The sequence below is a fragment of the Brachycentrus maculatus genome, unplaced genomic scaffold (assembly GCF_059751285.1).
Source record: "Brachycentrus maculatus isolate JH-2025_06_01 unplaced genomic scaffold, ASM5975128v1 h1tg000370l, whole genome shotgun sequence".
In the NCBI taxonomy this organism is placed as follows: Eukaryota; Metazoa; Arthropoda; class Insecta; order Trichoptera; family Brachycentridae; genus Brachycentrus; species Brachycentrus maculatus.
In genome coordinates, this window is record NW_028281119.1 from 2,087,767 (window position 1) to 2,103,107 (window position 15,341).

General features: G+C 29.5%; 1 protein-coding gene across 2 annotated transcripts in view; it reads left to right on the forward strand.

Annotated features, from left to right (window-relative positions):
- The window catches only part of Ets98B (DNA-binding protein Ets98B), a 53,573-nt gene that overhangs the window by 36,120 nt on the left and 2,112 nt on the right, over nucleotides 1-15,341 (forward strand). For both annotated transcript variants that reach the window (XM_088270099.1, XM_088270100.1), the window contains exons 4-5: nucleotides 1,568-1,700; nucleotides 11,196-11,366. In XM_088270099.1, the coding sequence (XP_088126225.1) occupies nucleotides 1,568-1,700; nucleotides 11,196-11,366 (304 nt within the window). The remainder of the gene's footprint in view (nucleotides 1-1,567; nucleotides 1,701-11,195; nucleotides 11,367-15,341) is intronic.

Consider the following 15,341-nt stretch of genomic DNA (forward strand, 5'->3'; position numbering starts at 1 on the left):
TATTATTAATTAAATATTATAGATTATCTGGTTTCGAAATAGAAATAAACAAATTACAAGCAATTCTCAGTAATGCTATAAATATAGCTTACGTAATAATTTTTTATAATTTTTTGTAGAGTAGGTTCATTTATCTCACTACCTATGCATCGTGTTATTTATTTGTACTTTTATTTTACGATTATTTAAACATTCTTAGTAATTGAAATATGCGGTGTCATGTAACAAATTAATTTAACCATCAAATATCCCAAGCGAACTTGGGGAAGTATTTTAAAGTAGCGCTTTATAAATTATCCAAAATTATTAATAACTAACTTAAACTAACTAACCATCACGCCGCTTCCCCGCAGGGGTAGGCAGAGAGAATAGAGCGCCACACCACTCTGTCCTTGCAAACATTCTTCGCCTCTTCCACGTTCTTTGCATCTCCTCATACATACCCGCCGATTGTTACGACTCCTAACCTGACCACTTTCAAGTATTTGGCATACCTGATCGTGCCATGTTTTGCTCGGTCTTCCTCTGCTTCTTTTCCCGCTAACATTCGCCTCATAAATTTGTTTTACCGTTCTTTCCTCACTCATTCGTTCTACATGTCCAAACCATCTCAACACACCTTTCTTAATTTTATCGATAATGCTTATCTCAGCTTTGCATTCCTTCCTTATTTCACTATTCGTACATCTATCATACATCGTTTTGCCGCACATTCTTCTGAGAGATCGCATTTCGACTGCATTCAGTCTACTTTCATCATTATTAATAAATTATTGCCAATTTAAAAAAAATGAGGATGGATGTTCGAAATTGATCATTGAAATCGAAGTGCGATGTATACATCGCGTACCCAAATTTCTATATAGCCAGAAGTGAAAAGATACCTGGATGCTTGTTATAGGTAATTGCGATGGGTTGAACCGATATATGATTTTAGAAATGATCTCACCGAGTTGCTTCGTATACCTGATATTTGCTCTCACATTTGCGTGTGTTGGACCCCGAAGTATTTGAATCGTGAACGGCCTCTTGTAGATTCAATAAATTAATAATATCCACAAATAAGCCGAGTTCTTCAGAATGGCAAATAAATCTATGTATTCATAAACCACGACATTCCATAAAGATGTCATTGTATGACTTAACCAACCGTTATTTATTTGGTGTTTAAGGAGCAATAAGACATAGTACAATATATTCATACCTGTTTCACTTACCAATGATATAATGGTATATTTATAAAATTAGATTCAATACAATAGAAATAAAATTATTATTGTGAATCAAAAACAGTACTAAAAACTTTGAAAATAAGAATAACGTATCATTATTTACATTTTTTTCTAAAAAAAATAAATTGTTGGTATATAACCACTCACCGAAAATAAATAATACTGAATTTCATAATTAGTTTATCGAAATAGCATATTTTTTTAAAATGTAGAACATTTCTCAAGAAACGTAAATAAGGAACAGTTAGATTGGTTATGATGTGGTTTTGTTTCTACAAAATAATATTGTCATTTTCATAATAGTAATGAAATATTTTCTTTATTTATTTTAACAGGCTGGCAGTACTCTATACGCTCAACTGGAGATTTGGAAGGCGTCTCGTCAAGAGTGCAGCGGCAGTTCTACTGGGTGGGGAGGTGCAACACCTTCTGTTTCCACCCTTTCGAGCACCGAGGAGGCTAGTGATGGTAAGCAAATTGATTTTTCTGTGGCTTTCAAATAAAACAAATGACAAAGATATGTTTTAAAAATTAAACATATTTTTGACAATGTTTGGTCTATTTATTGTTATTCAATTTATTTGGGTTTGTATTTAGTATATAATTCAAATATAACAAGTCAGGAGTCGGAATGATCGTCGTGTATATATAAGGAGATGCATGTATGTGGAAGAGGTGAATATTGTTTTCGAAAAATAGATTGGTGTGACGTTCTATTCTCTTTGCCTACACCTGCCGGGAAGCGACGTGACGGTTAGTAAGTTAGTTTAATATATTGGTTTTAATAATAGGATTGGCATTTTTCATGGGGATATATATATTCGCAAATATGTCGACAATAATTGTTGGTAGGCTCAAATTTTTTTTTGAATCTCAAATATTCTAGGATTATTTACTTCCAGGTTTACATAATTTTTCAGCACCCAAATATTTTTTTGGCATGGAAAACTATTTATCGATAATGGGATATGCCATATTTATCAGTAAACCAGTTGAAAGAAACTAATACATGCTCTTAACGAAATGAATTTATAAGAACTTGACAATTTAAGTTTAATAAAATTTTACTATATCTTGCAAAATGGAGATCAAATCACGAATATTGAATGGCTAGACAAGTGATATATATATGCTTTTATAAAATATAAAAAGAAAACTTTTGTCTTATTAATATTTAATTTATTGCCAGTCATGATTTATTTTCTTTGAGCCTGCCAGGGCAACATTGTATGTATCATCTCAGACTAACAGACATACTAGTTTAATACAAGTTTACAGTAATGTAAAAAGTTCACTTGATTTTTCTTTGCAGAGCAAAGCGTTTGTGCATCCGTCTCAAACAGGTTACCCTAGAGCTATTTATTTAGTCATAATTAAAATAAAATAATAAAACCGACTGTTTCAGAGAATTTTTATTATTTTAAATGAAATACTAGCGTGTACCTTTAATCCTTTAATTAGGAATATATCCAGTGGATGGTTATCCAAGAAACATCAAGAATGATTTTTGACTCAAGGTAGACGAACCATTTATCATTTTTAAGCCCCAACATACGATAAATCACAATTTAATATTCTTTCAACCCATGTAACATTTGACGTAATTACATTTTTCTTAAAACACCGTTTTTGTGGTGAAAAAATAAGTTTTTTCTTCGAAATAAATTTATGGTATTGAAAAGAAAAGGGTTATTGAAAGGTGAGAAGTAAAAACAAATATAAACACATTTTTTCAATTAACTTATGTTCTAAGAAACAAACAATAATCCATTTTTTTTCTAAATGGGCATGAAGTGGCGTTCGGCTCTCAGCTGCAATGGCAGCCGAATGAAAGAAAATGGTGAAATTCGAGCATTTTATCAATCTTCTATATTTTTTCGTTTGAAAACTATGGATGCTTCGTTTCTAGTTGATACTTCTATAATATAATATAATATCATCCGTAGGGTGAGAACAAGGTCCTACGCTCATGACATTAATCGCCTTATCCACATTCATTAATCTCCTCGTACATACATACCTACCTATTATTTCCACTCCTGACCCGGGCACCTTCAAGTATTTGACACACCTGATCTTGCTAAGCTTTTCACGGTCTCCCTCCAACAACATTCAATTTTCAATTCAAACCCTTATCCGCACACCAATGGTGCATAGGGCACTGCATTATACAAACACAGTGTTATCTTGATCACATTAAGGAAAGGTGATCAGCCCTCCGCTTCAGGTACCAGTCCAGGGTAATATTGAATAAATATTACAGTGAAAAAATCACTTTTATTTATTTGACCCCCCCTGGGATTCGAACCCGGGACCTCCAGAACGGTAGCCGAGCTTGCTGACCATTACACTACGGCGGCGGACGACCCTCCAACAACATTCACCTCATAAACTTGTTAAACTGATCTTTCCTCACTAATACGTTCCACGTGTCCAAACCATCTCAATGCACCTTTCTTAATTTTATCGAAAATGTTTATCTCAGCCTTGCATTCTTTCCTTATTTAAAAAATGTTTGTTATCTATTTTTCTCGGGTAATAAATTAAATATTTTTAGAGATACCGCTACCGTTGCGTATAACGCAGTACTCGCATACGAGTATGTGACACGCGCGTTTTATAAATCAAAGATCTTCTTGCAAAAAAGTCGTTTCGTTTCCCGTCGGCTGAGGTCACATAGTCGGGATAGTCGGATCGCCAGTGGATTCGGACGACAATCTAACTGTGAATCACCCTCGATCCGCGCGAGAAGCTAAGGAAAAACGGCATGAAGCCATAGACATTGTGCAATAAATATTTTCTTCATATCTGAACTGGACTGGACTTGGAAACCCGTCATAAAAGCTTACAAATTTTACATTTTATTTATATTTTTTTTAAAACATTTTATTTTCTTGGATAAAGGAATAAATTTTTAAGGAGTTAAGTGATCATGTGAAGTAGGGTTAGATTTAAAAAATATATATATTTAGTCGAAATAATATATCAAATTTGATTCATACAGTTACTTCACAATATTAATATTATTTATTATATCGGACACTGGATTATTCACCCTACAGATAATATGTCAATTTTTAAAATAATAATTTTACGATAAGTGTTTCAACTTGATATGATATATGTATGTGAAAGTCACATATTGCACTAATTCTTAAAAATTTTGTTAATGGAAAAAAACAGTAAGGTTTTCGATACATTCCTTTCAAATACTCGTTTTTTATTTATTTGAGAAATTATTAAAAATTCCATTTATAAGTCCAACTAACCGGTTTTAAATTTAAATTTTACTACAAATTTTTTTACGATAAATGATTATGAAGTGTTAAAAAGTCGACGCTGATAACATTTGTCAAAAAAATCTATTACTCTTTACTAAAATAAAGTTGCTAAATCATGCCTCTGCTGCGACTATATCAACCTCATAATTTTTGTTGTTGTTGTTTTTATTCAATGGGTTTTTACCCCCCTGGTTTATTTTAAACGTGACTAATCTTTTGTTGTTACACTGTTTTTCTCGACTTGTGGTTAAATTTCAAAAACAGCGTTAATCACTTCTATATATTATATATTGAACAAATTTGCTCAGCCTCAAATCTCTGTATGCAGCCATTCCTAATTTCATGTGGCTGTAATATCATTTTTTTTTGTAATTTAAATCTTTGTGTGGCGGTAATTTAATTATCAAAAGTGTAAAGAACTATCGAGAACTTTCATTAAAACTCGCTCAATTTTTAAATTATATATATATATCTCCGTCTTCCTGGCTCCATCCCAACGTATGATCTTTGTAGACTGATGGGGTCAGTTCTCCTCGTGCTCAGGTTGTAGGTCCTTCTATCATAACCAACGTCACCTAGGCGATAATTACATGTCTACAAACGAATTAAGTCATTTATTTATATAAGTAAATTACTAACTAACTAACTAACTAACTAACCATCACGCCGTTTCCCCGCAGGAGTAGGCAGAGAGAATAGAGCGCCACACCACTCTGTCCTTGCAAACATTCTTCGCCTCTTCCACGTTCATGTATCTCCTCATACATACCCGCCGATTTTTACGACTCCTAACCTGACCACTTTCAAGTATTTGGCATACCTGATCGTGCCATGTTTTTCTCGGTCTTCCTCTGCTTTTTTTCCCGCTAACATTCGCCTCATAAATTTGTTTTACCGTTCTTTCCTCACTCATTCGTTCTACATGTCCAAACCATCTCAGCACACCTTTCTTAATTTTATCGATAATGCTTATCTCAGCTTTGCATTCCTTCCTTATTTCACTATTCGTACATCTATCATACATCGTTTTGTCGCACATTCTTCTGAGAGATCGCATTTCGACGGCATAAATTACACCTATATAAATTAATTACACTTCTATAAATAATTAAAAAAAAAAGTTTTGTGCATTTGTGGACATATTATTATTGCATTTTGGTCGATATCCAAAATATTTGATTTGTTTTACTTTATACTTAAGTGCATTTCCGTACTCAAAAATGAACATTTCATAAAAATAATAAAAATAAAACGTTTTGTGAATTACTCGTGGTAAAAATGTAATTACCGTTATTATATAAGAGATATTATGGATTAGAAAACCTAGAAATTATACGCCGGTGTAATAAAACTAAAAAAATTCCATGAACAATAAAATTTGATTGAGGTATCTGAATTTTATTAACCTTGAAAGGAACGAGTTTGGTATTTAAGATATACATTCTGCTACAAAACAAAGGAATAATTATTATAATGCAGTAGTTATTCGTGCTGTTAGGTATCATTAAATTAATACAAGTCTTTTTTATGACTCAAAATTAACGTAACTAAATATCGAATTTTTTTATTGAAATTTTATATTTTAATATTTTTATACGGTATAAGAAAAAAACCTTATTAAATAGATTATAAGACTGTTATTTTGGCAAATATCAAAAAATTTCCATATGGCTTTACTTTTGATTACGAAGGTTGCCTTTCTAATAAATGTTTTGTTTTCATTTAATTTTAATGCTTTTAAAACTCACGAAATGTTTTATAATATAAAAATTGAAATATTTTTGTTTTTATATATTTATGAATTTATCTTATTTATATTAAGATAAATTCTTGTTTATTATATTATTGTCCGTAAAAAGCGATATCTTCATTCCGGTATTAACTTAAAACATTTACAATATTTTGAATTTTTATTTTGTTTATAATATATATGGTACAAGGCGTAGTATTTTCAATAGCAATATATTTTGAGACAAAATTACAAATTTTAATGGTGTACCAACAAAGGATTCGATACTCCTTTCAAAGATTTAATACGACAAAAATAATAAACCGTAGGTAAAACGTTAATTGAGTGAACACGTTTGCGATCTATTTTTAATTAAATAAATTGATACATATGCTTTTGTTTTTCAATATTGAAGCAGTTATTATGAAAATATAAAGCAATTTTTATCATGTTACTTTTAATGGTGCTAAGGGTCAATGATTAAATAAATTTGTATAAAGTATCTTGTCAATCATCCATTCAAATAAAATCTATGAAAAACGGGACACCTTTTATATTTCAGATAAAACATCTTTGATGACGATTTACGCAAATTAATTAGCCGAATTGTCTTACATGAGTTTAGTAATAAAGTATTTACATAACCAATGGTGGAAATTTGGCGCCCACGTCAGCAGAATATTGATTTAGGCGCTAGTATGAAAAAAACTATCATCCAGCCCTGGTGAAAAAAGAAATCACGTTCAGTTAGGGCATGTTACCTTGTTGGCACAGTAACCGTCTGACATACAGGACAAGTCTTCGCCATAACTTACGAACCACGTTACCACCGACATGACAACGTAACTACAGAATGACAATGTTACATTCTTTCTACAATACAACTATCAGTCATAGTCTACACAACTACCTGCAATCACATTCGTACTAAATAACCGTATTCATCTCTGTAAACTGATAAAATTTTAACTAACTAACCATAACGCCGCTTCTCCGCAGGAGTAGGCGGAGAATTACTCTGTTTTTGCAAACATTATTCGCCTCTTCTAGATTCACGCAACTCTTCATACATACCCGACGATTATTTCGACTCATGACTCGACCGCTTTCAAATATTTTACATACCTGATCATACCAAGGTACCACTATTTAGAAAATTATATATTTTTTTTAAAACACGCACTTGCAAATTATTTGTTTAGACATTGAGCCAGTGACAAAAGTAAATGGTATTACAAAATTGGTAAATCTTAGGTCAAGGTAAAATAAATTGAAAGGTGTATTAAAAATATAAAGTTTTTATACAGATGTATCATTTTATAATTTATTGGAATCGTGACACGACAAAAATAAAAATGACAGTCTTACTCCACCTTATTTTTTTTAAACTGTGGAAAACAGTGTTATTACTTTTTTTAAACATTGAACTACAGATTTATTAACTCACAGGACTCATACCATTAACCAGCTTGTACAAGAATGTGTGAGCAACCTCTAGCATTAACTTCTATTATCCTTTTCCTATATACTTTGCTTATTTTTCTTTACCAATGGTAGCAGTAATGACTTTCACACCGAGCTCCTTCACTTATATCAGATTTATCCCCTCAAATATATTTTACTCCAAGATCAAATAATCTAGAAAGCAGGAATGGTCACCTTTCATTCATAAACAAAACTTAAGTATAACCTTATTTCGGTAGTGTAAAGGCAAAGGGGTATATCTGTCTCAGACCAAATTTTACAAGAGAACAAAAACAAACTTGTGAAATTAAATAACTCATTTGTTTTATTTATTTTTATATGTACATATCTTAATAAAACTAAATAAGTATTGCAACTACAGCTTTATCCTTTTGCCAGATTATGGGATACACTATTTCAGACATTTTGTGGAACAAACATAGAAAATAAAAAAAAAAATACAGATATACCCCTTTGCCTTTACACTACTGATTTGTAGTTTGTTTACGAAAAAAAATCTTTTCCTCCAGTTATATCTTGTTTATTTGGTATAGTAATGGAAAAAATCCTTCAGTGGGTTCAAAGCTACTCAGTATAAATATGAAATATTCTATGGTAGTGAAGGGTGGTATTGTTTGCATGCTGTGGTAGTGATTGTCCTGACAAAGAGACATAAAAATCTAGGTGAGTGGTTATATACTAATGTTACTAACATTTTTGTAAAAAAAATAATAAATAAAATATTCACCATACAATTGGGGATTATAAAACAAATAACAACAACAAAAAATAACCCAAACATTTATAAACCCATGTACTATAAATTTACATTTTAATTGGGGTTAATGTTGATCTGAATTCAATTGCTGATTTATCGATCTATTATTATTAACATGCAGTTAATGCAGACTCTCTAATACCAGTTATGTATAATATAAAAAATAAAATAAGTCCTTCCTTACTAGTGTAATTTTTAGTTTTGATATATGGAAAAAAAGAAAACATTTTGATAAAAATAAACGTTTAAATATAAAGAAATTAAAAATCATACGAAGTAGAACTCCTTTTTTTCTTCATATGTAAATAATTATAAAATTGTTATTTTCATCATCGATAACAATAATAAATCACCTCAGCGAACAAATAAATTCATAATAGGAAAATATGAAGTAAATTTATTTTTAAGTAGTATCAACGAGCGTTAATTATATGTTCATCATCAATTGTTGCCAAGATAAACATTTAAATTATTATTGAATTTAATGATCGGTAGTAACTTTAAAAAAATCTTATACGTACTCGTATATGTCACAGACAATAAAAAAACACTTTTTTGTTTACTAAGTAACATCTCATTTATGTGCGATGTTATCTCAAAATGATCAAACAGCATAGTAAAATATAATCTTTGACCGTTCGGGAATTTGAAAATATTTACGTTTTTGTCATTTTAAATTTAATATGAAGCTGATAAGCGATATCTACTTATTAGAACGTAATGTAGTATGGTAGCTAATTAGTTATTATGAATAAGTATTTGGATATACTCAAAATGTGAATAAAAATAAGTTGTTTAATTATAAGCTGCATAAAAAAATTAATTATGCTTTCAGGAGTTTCCCAGTATGTAAAAATAATCCGAAGCTCGTATCTCAGATATAAATTTATCTAAATAAAAACATCTGTACTAAATAAAAACTTTTTCAATCCAACATAGATGGCTGTTGTGAGCTCATATGTGCTTTCTCATGAGTATCAATAATCATATATCCTAGGTATATGAAGAGAGAAAAAATTGAGTAATGTGAATTGTCAATCACGCGAAGAATGGTGAATGTCGCACGTGTTTATAATGATCACTTAACCTGCCTACGACAGGTCATACGCTATGTAAATACTCAGACTCCATTTTCTTTTTCATGTTGTGAAGTCAAAAAATGTATTTATGTTTTATTTACCATGTAAAATTTCTATGAAAGGGTTATTTCACCATATTTTTCTCAATTTAGTTGGAAAAAATGTGTCTTAGTGTTTGCAGAAGATAGTACAAGTATTATTGAGTGAGGGGTCATCTGATAACCTTGACAAGTTTCTCAATAGTTTTATCAGCGTCATTACTAGCTCCGTTCGGACACGCGCGGAGGGGAATGTCATCACACTTTGGTTAGATATATCATACTTTTCACAGAAATGAAGAGATACTTCATTAAAAAACATCATGCCACCCAAGTTATAAAAAATATAAAACAAATAATTTAAATTCACTCCGTATATATGAGTATTAATATTGTTATAGATTTACTTAAGTATTTTCATTACAAAGAAAATATGATGGAGTGTAATAATATGATACAATTGACGAAATAAAGTTTCTAGAAAATCCTAGTCAAATTTAGGATCAGATCATATTTGTAAGGTTTCTAGTTTTAATGTTTACAAAAATTCAAATTTTTCTTCATGAACATTAGTGAACGAATAAATATTTATTTTTTAGGGATCTAAACATTGAAAAAACTAACATTTCTATGCGAAGCTAATTTCCAGAACTTATATCCATTTTCCTAATTGTACTATAAATTAGGAAAATGCGTTTTTTTTTTGGAAAATCACTCACAATTGAGTGATACATGAGGTAAACGCGGTTGTGTGAACTAAAGAGATACTGATATTGGATTTACTGCAAACTAAAAACACTCACATTTCTAGAAATATATAAATAAACAACATTTTAAAAGAAAACATAAATAAATCAGTATATGTAAATATATGTATATATATATATATATATATATACATATATATATATATATATATATATATATATATATATATATATATATATATATATATATATATATATATATATATATATATATATATATATAACGTGGTAATATTTTCCTTTTGAAAATTAAGTGTAAATAATATGTAAAGTGGGTGTATAATAATAAAATAAACAATGTGTTGCTTTGTAATTAAAGTTTATAATTAAAGTTTATTCGTAATTTATCTTTATAATAATTTTTATATCTATCTATCTATCTATCTATCTGATTCTGACAGTTAATAATATTATCGGAAGTCTTTTGTTTTATTCTGAGCGACGCATGCGGCATCTGGTGGTAGAACTGTTTTATGTAGGTACTTTTTGTAAGTACTTAATAAAATGTATAGGTAGGTACCTAGTTATTTTATTACATATATATACATATATATATATATATATATATATATATATATATATATATATATATATATATATATATATATATATATATATGTATACATCAATATATTTCAAAATATGGCTTTTGTGCAATTAATATTAACTATATAAAATTATTTTTAATAAATCATTATAATTATAGTAACATTTTATGACCATTTTCAGGATAATTTATGCGAAAAGTAGGTACAACGAGTTACTTGTGTATCCTAATAATTTCTTATTTTATTGAATATTAACGTTGTTATCTTCCTTTTTCTCAGATGAAGACGAAGAAGTGTTGCCAGCCAACGATGGATCTCCCACTCCTGGATCTTCAACAGTAGGAAAAACCCCAACCAAGGGCGGATCCCATATCCACCTTTGGCAATTTCTGAAGGAATTGCTTGCTTCTCCCCAACTCCATGGTTCAGCCATTCGTTGGTTAGACAGAGGTAATAATTTTTTTTTTTTCAAAATCTCAAATCTCTTCAAGTTATTAACAAACAAAAAAATCGTAATATTCAGCAGTAAATAAAAATATTCAAATATGTGCAAAAATGTAATGATTGTATAATTTTATTTAATACCATTTTATTTTGCTTTAAAACGTTTATGATTATATTGTAATATAACATTTTTCCGTGGTAATAAGATTCTTCTTCTTCAAACTCTAATCCGCACCCCAATGATGCATAGGGCACTGCATGCAGTGTTATCTTGATCGTTAACACATGAAGGAAAGGTGATTAGCCCTCCGCTTCAGATGCCAGTCTTAGGTTATATTGAATAAATTTTGAGTGAGAAAAATCACCCCTGGGAATCGAACCCGGGACCTCCAGAACGGTAGCCAAAGTGCTGACAAAATAATAAGATACATACCACTAATATATTCTTGAATAATTATAACACTGACAATGTTGCAATGAATAATGAAGGAGACAAAAATTATACGACTATGTAAATTACTAAGGGCAGTATGTTCTTGACTATTTATGTTATAACATTATAATTTCATTATTACAAATATATCGCATCAATCATGTATTTAATTAAATTAAATTTCGCAACAATTAAATTACATTATGTTGAAAATAATACGTACGAATAAACTGTATTCTGCAATAAACAACAGATTTCTTATCTCAAATAAAAATTGCATCACTTTATTTTTAATCAAATTGGGTTTTGTCAATAAACGTGATTTCTTACATCATTATTGATTTATTTATAATTTTAATAATCACATTTCCATAAATTATTCCATTTGTTTATAATTAATTATACTGTCGAGTGCAAAGGTTTATAAATGGTAGATATCATACTTTATTAAATATATATTATAGCTTAGGTTTATCACCTCAAGAGAAAGTTTATTTTATAACAAAACTACACAGCGTTATGTAAAAATTTTGAGAGACCTTGTTAAAGAAAAACACCTTTCCTTCAGTATATCTTTACATCGCCTCTGAGATAATATCGCTCACTCCTTTCAACAACGTCATAAATAAAAAATCGACAATTTTCAGTTGGGCATGTTTTCGGAATGCCCAGAAAATGTACAATTCCCAGCAAAAGCGGCATATTTTTATCTTAATATTTACCCGCTACAGGGCAGAAAGTGTTGTTTTTGCATTTTGAAGAAAATGTATTGTTTAATTATATTTTTCAATAAACTAGTTATTTTTCAAATAGAGAAAAAACCTTCAGGTTTAACCTAAGAAGATCTGTTGCACAGTAAAAAGTTCAATAAGTGACTCGATATTTATTTTTAATAAATTGTATTACATTTTTAAACTTTAAAAACGTCCTGAAAAATCCCATTTTTTGATTTATGACGTTCTTGAAAGGAGTGAGCGATATATGGTATTACGAAAATGGTATACCATATAAATCAAACACTATTAAACATCGTTTTGTTTTAGCAAACTTACTAACAATAAATATACGCAAGTATCATCTGCACTCAATGGTGCATAGGGCACTGCATCGTATTGACGCAGTGTTATCTTGATCGTTACTTATATGAACGAAAGGTGAACGCTCCTGCGTTTCAAAATTTATTACATTATATCTTATTTATAATTTTGTATTTTATTCTTATCTTTTGGTATCAGCGATGTACGAGTATATTTATGAGTATTTTAGAGATTCGTGAATGAAGAGATTTAAGTCAATAACCATAATTTTTGTTTATTATGAATAATTTACTTAGTTTAAATAACGATTTAAGTTAATGTTACCATGGATATAACGATATTTATTTTATGGAATTTTCCATTGATATAACTTGAAAATTAAAAAAATCAGAAATGATTGAAAAAAATCGAATTTAACTTTTTATTAAATTAAAAATACACAAAATGTTTGGAACCTTTTCTCAGTGAATTTATTACTTTTTCTTTGTTGATTCCTATTCCCATTCCAATGGTGCATAGGTCACCGCACGGATATACGCGGTGTTATTGCGATGGTTAATTATGTGAAGACAAAGTGATCAGTTTTGTGCTCCAGATTCTTGGTTCTGGGAGCTAAATATATATGATGATATAGAAAAAACTTAAATGAAGGACAGACTTCTATATAAGTATATATTGATATTAAAAAAAATATTGAGAGGGCATGGTAGGTAGATTAAGAGGTATATCAGTAATAGCTCGTACTTATACATGCATGTGTAAATTGTAGATGACTAATGCATACGAAACTGTTGTGTAAAATGGACTTATACACAACAGTAACGATTTAGATTGATATTAATAGTATTGTATCATGACGCAGGTATTTTCGTCCATATTTATTTTTAACCTTAGCTAATCTTCCGATCAGAGATACATTTGTTTGTCGAGTGTGACGTCTAATTTATATTCCCAATCGAAATTGCAGTCAGCTTATGATTTACTATCGCAGCCGAAAGCTCTTTTTAGATGCATACGTCATTGACAATTTACTACCATTTTGTATCGTGGATAAAGTTTCATATCTATCGCCAGTGACTATCTATTGTGTGCCTTTATTTATGCGATCGAATAAAAGATTTATTGTTTAACTGTAATAACATACCAGTTTTAGATCTATTTTAAGATTTTGCGACATCAAGTCGTGGTTGCTTGTATGATGATGATATTACAAATCCTTTCAAATAAAATTAAATATTTCATTAATTAATTCAGCAGTCACTTTGTAGTAGAATCTAGCCATTTTCAATTGAAGTTATATTAAGTGTCACAATAATTTTTTAAATAAATAATGGTATTTACTAAGTAAAACTTAAAAATAAAAATAAATATTTAAAAACACTTTAACTTATTTATTGAATAGGCATTAATTTTTGTAGAATAACATGAGGATTTCAATATAAAAATAAAACACTTGTTTAAGACCACTTTTTAAATTTATTAATATAAATATGACTTTGTTTCAAGAACTACAGATGAAAAAGTACACCTGTTGACGAGAACATCTGTAGTTCTCAAAATTGGTCGTGTTAACATAAATAAACTCAAAAAAGCGGTCTAACAAAAGTATTGTATTTTTTATGTTTAAACTATCATGTTATTCCACAAAATTAATGCCAACCCAACAGTACAAATAATCTCTGTAAGTTATTTATTCAATAATTCAGTATCGTTCTTTCAAGTACATATTATATTCCTTACAAAAAATAAAATAATTATTTCAAGGCGTTTTCCGCCATTATTCTTCTACCTATATAAAGCACATTTGACTTTTAATTTACCCTTTTTATACTTACGTATTAACCTTTTATATAATATAAACCAAATTTTTTAAGGTTGATTCTGAATACTTTCTGAAAATGAAATTTATTCATGCTATTAAATAATAATTGCCGAAACTTTTCTTGATAGCAAGTGTTTCCATAGAAATGACCAATTAAATATTATTTCAAATATATATTTTTAGTAAACATTTAAAAAAAATAGTAACATGCGCTCTTGAAGGTTACCCACACGTTTTTAGAGTGTTATTTTTATCAAGCAAAAAGTAAATTCTTGATTACCACCTGATGACAAGATGCAAGTCAAAGGTGACAATATGTGGTATGTGACCTTCCGATAGCTCTAATCTCCCGATTAAAATATTTAACGACGGCTGACACAACTGGAATATACCGAATTATAATGATGCTAAATTAACGTTTACATTTATTCGGTATTCATTCCAAATAATTATTCCAGTAGCATGCAAATTCATTTCTAAAATAAGAAAATTTAATATAATTTATATTTGAAGCAATAACTTTGTGATTTTCCAACATGACTTTGTGCTTGGTTACCCTGCCCGGTCCCGAATTTGATTCCTAGAAACTTCAAAATAAATATGAGAGATGTTTTACTCTAGTATTTATGTATTATTGCCTAAAAATTATTACCTTTAATTAATCACCTTGTCTTCAGGTAGGTAACGAT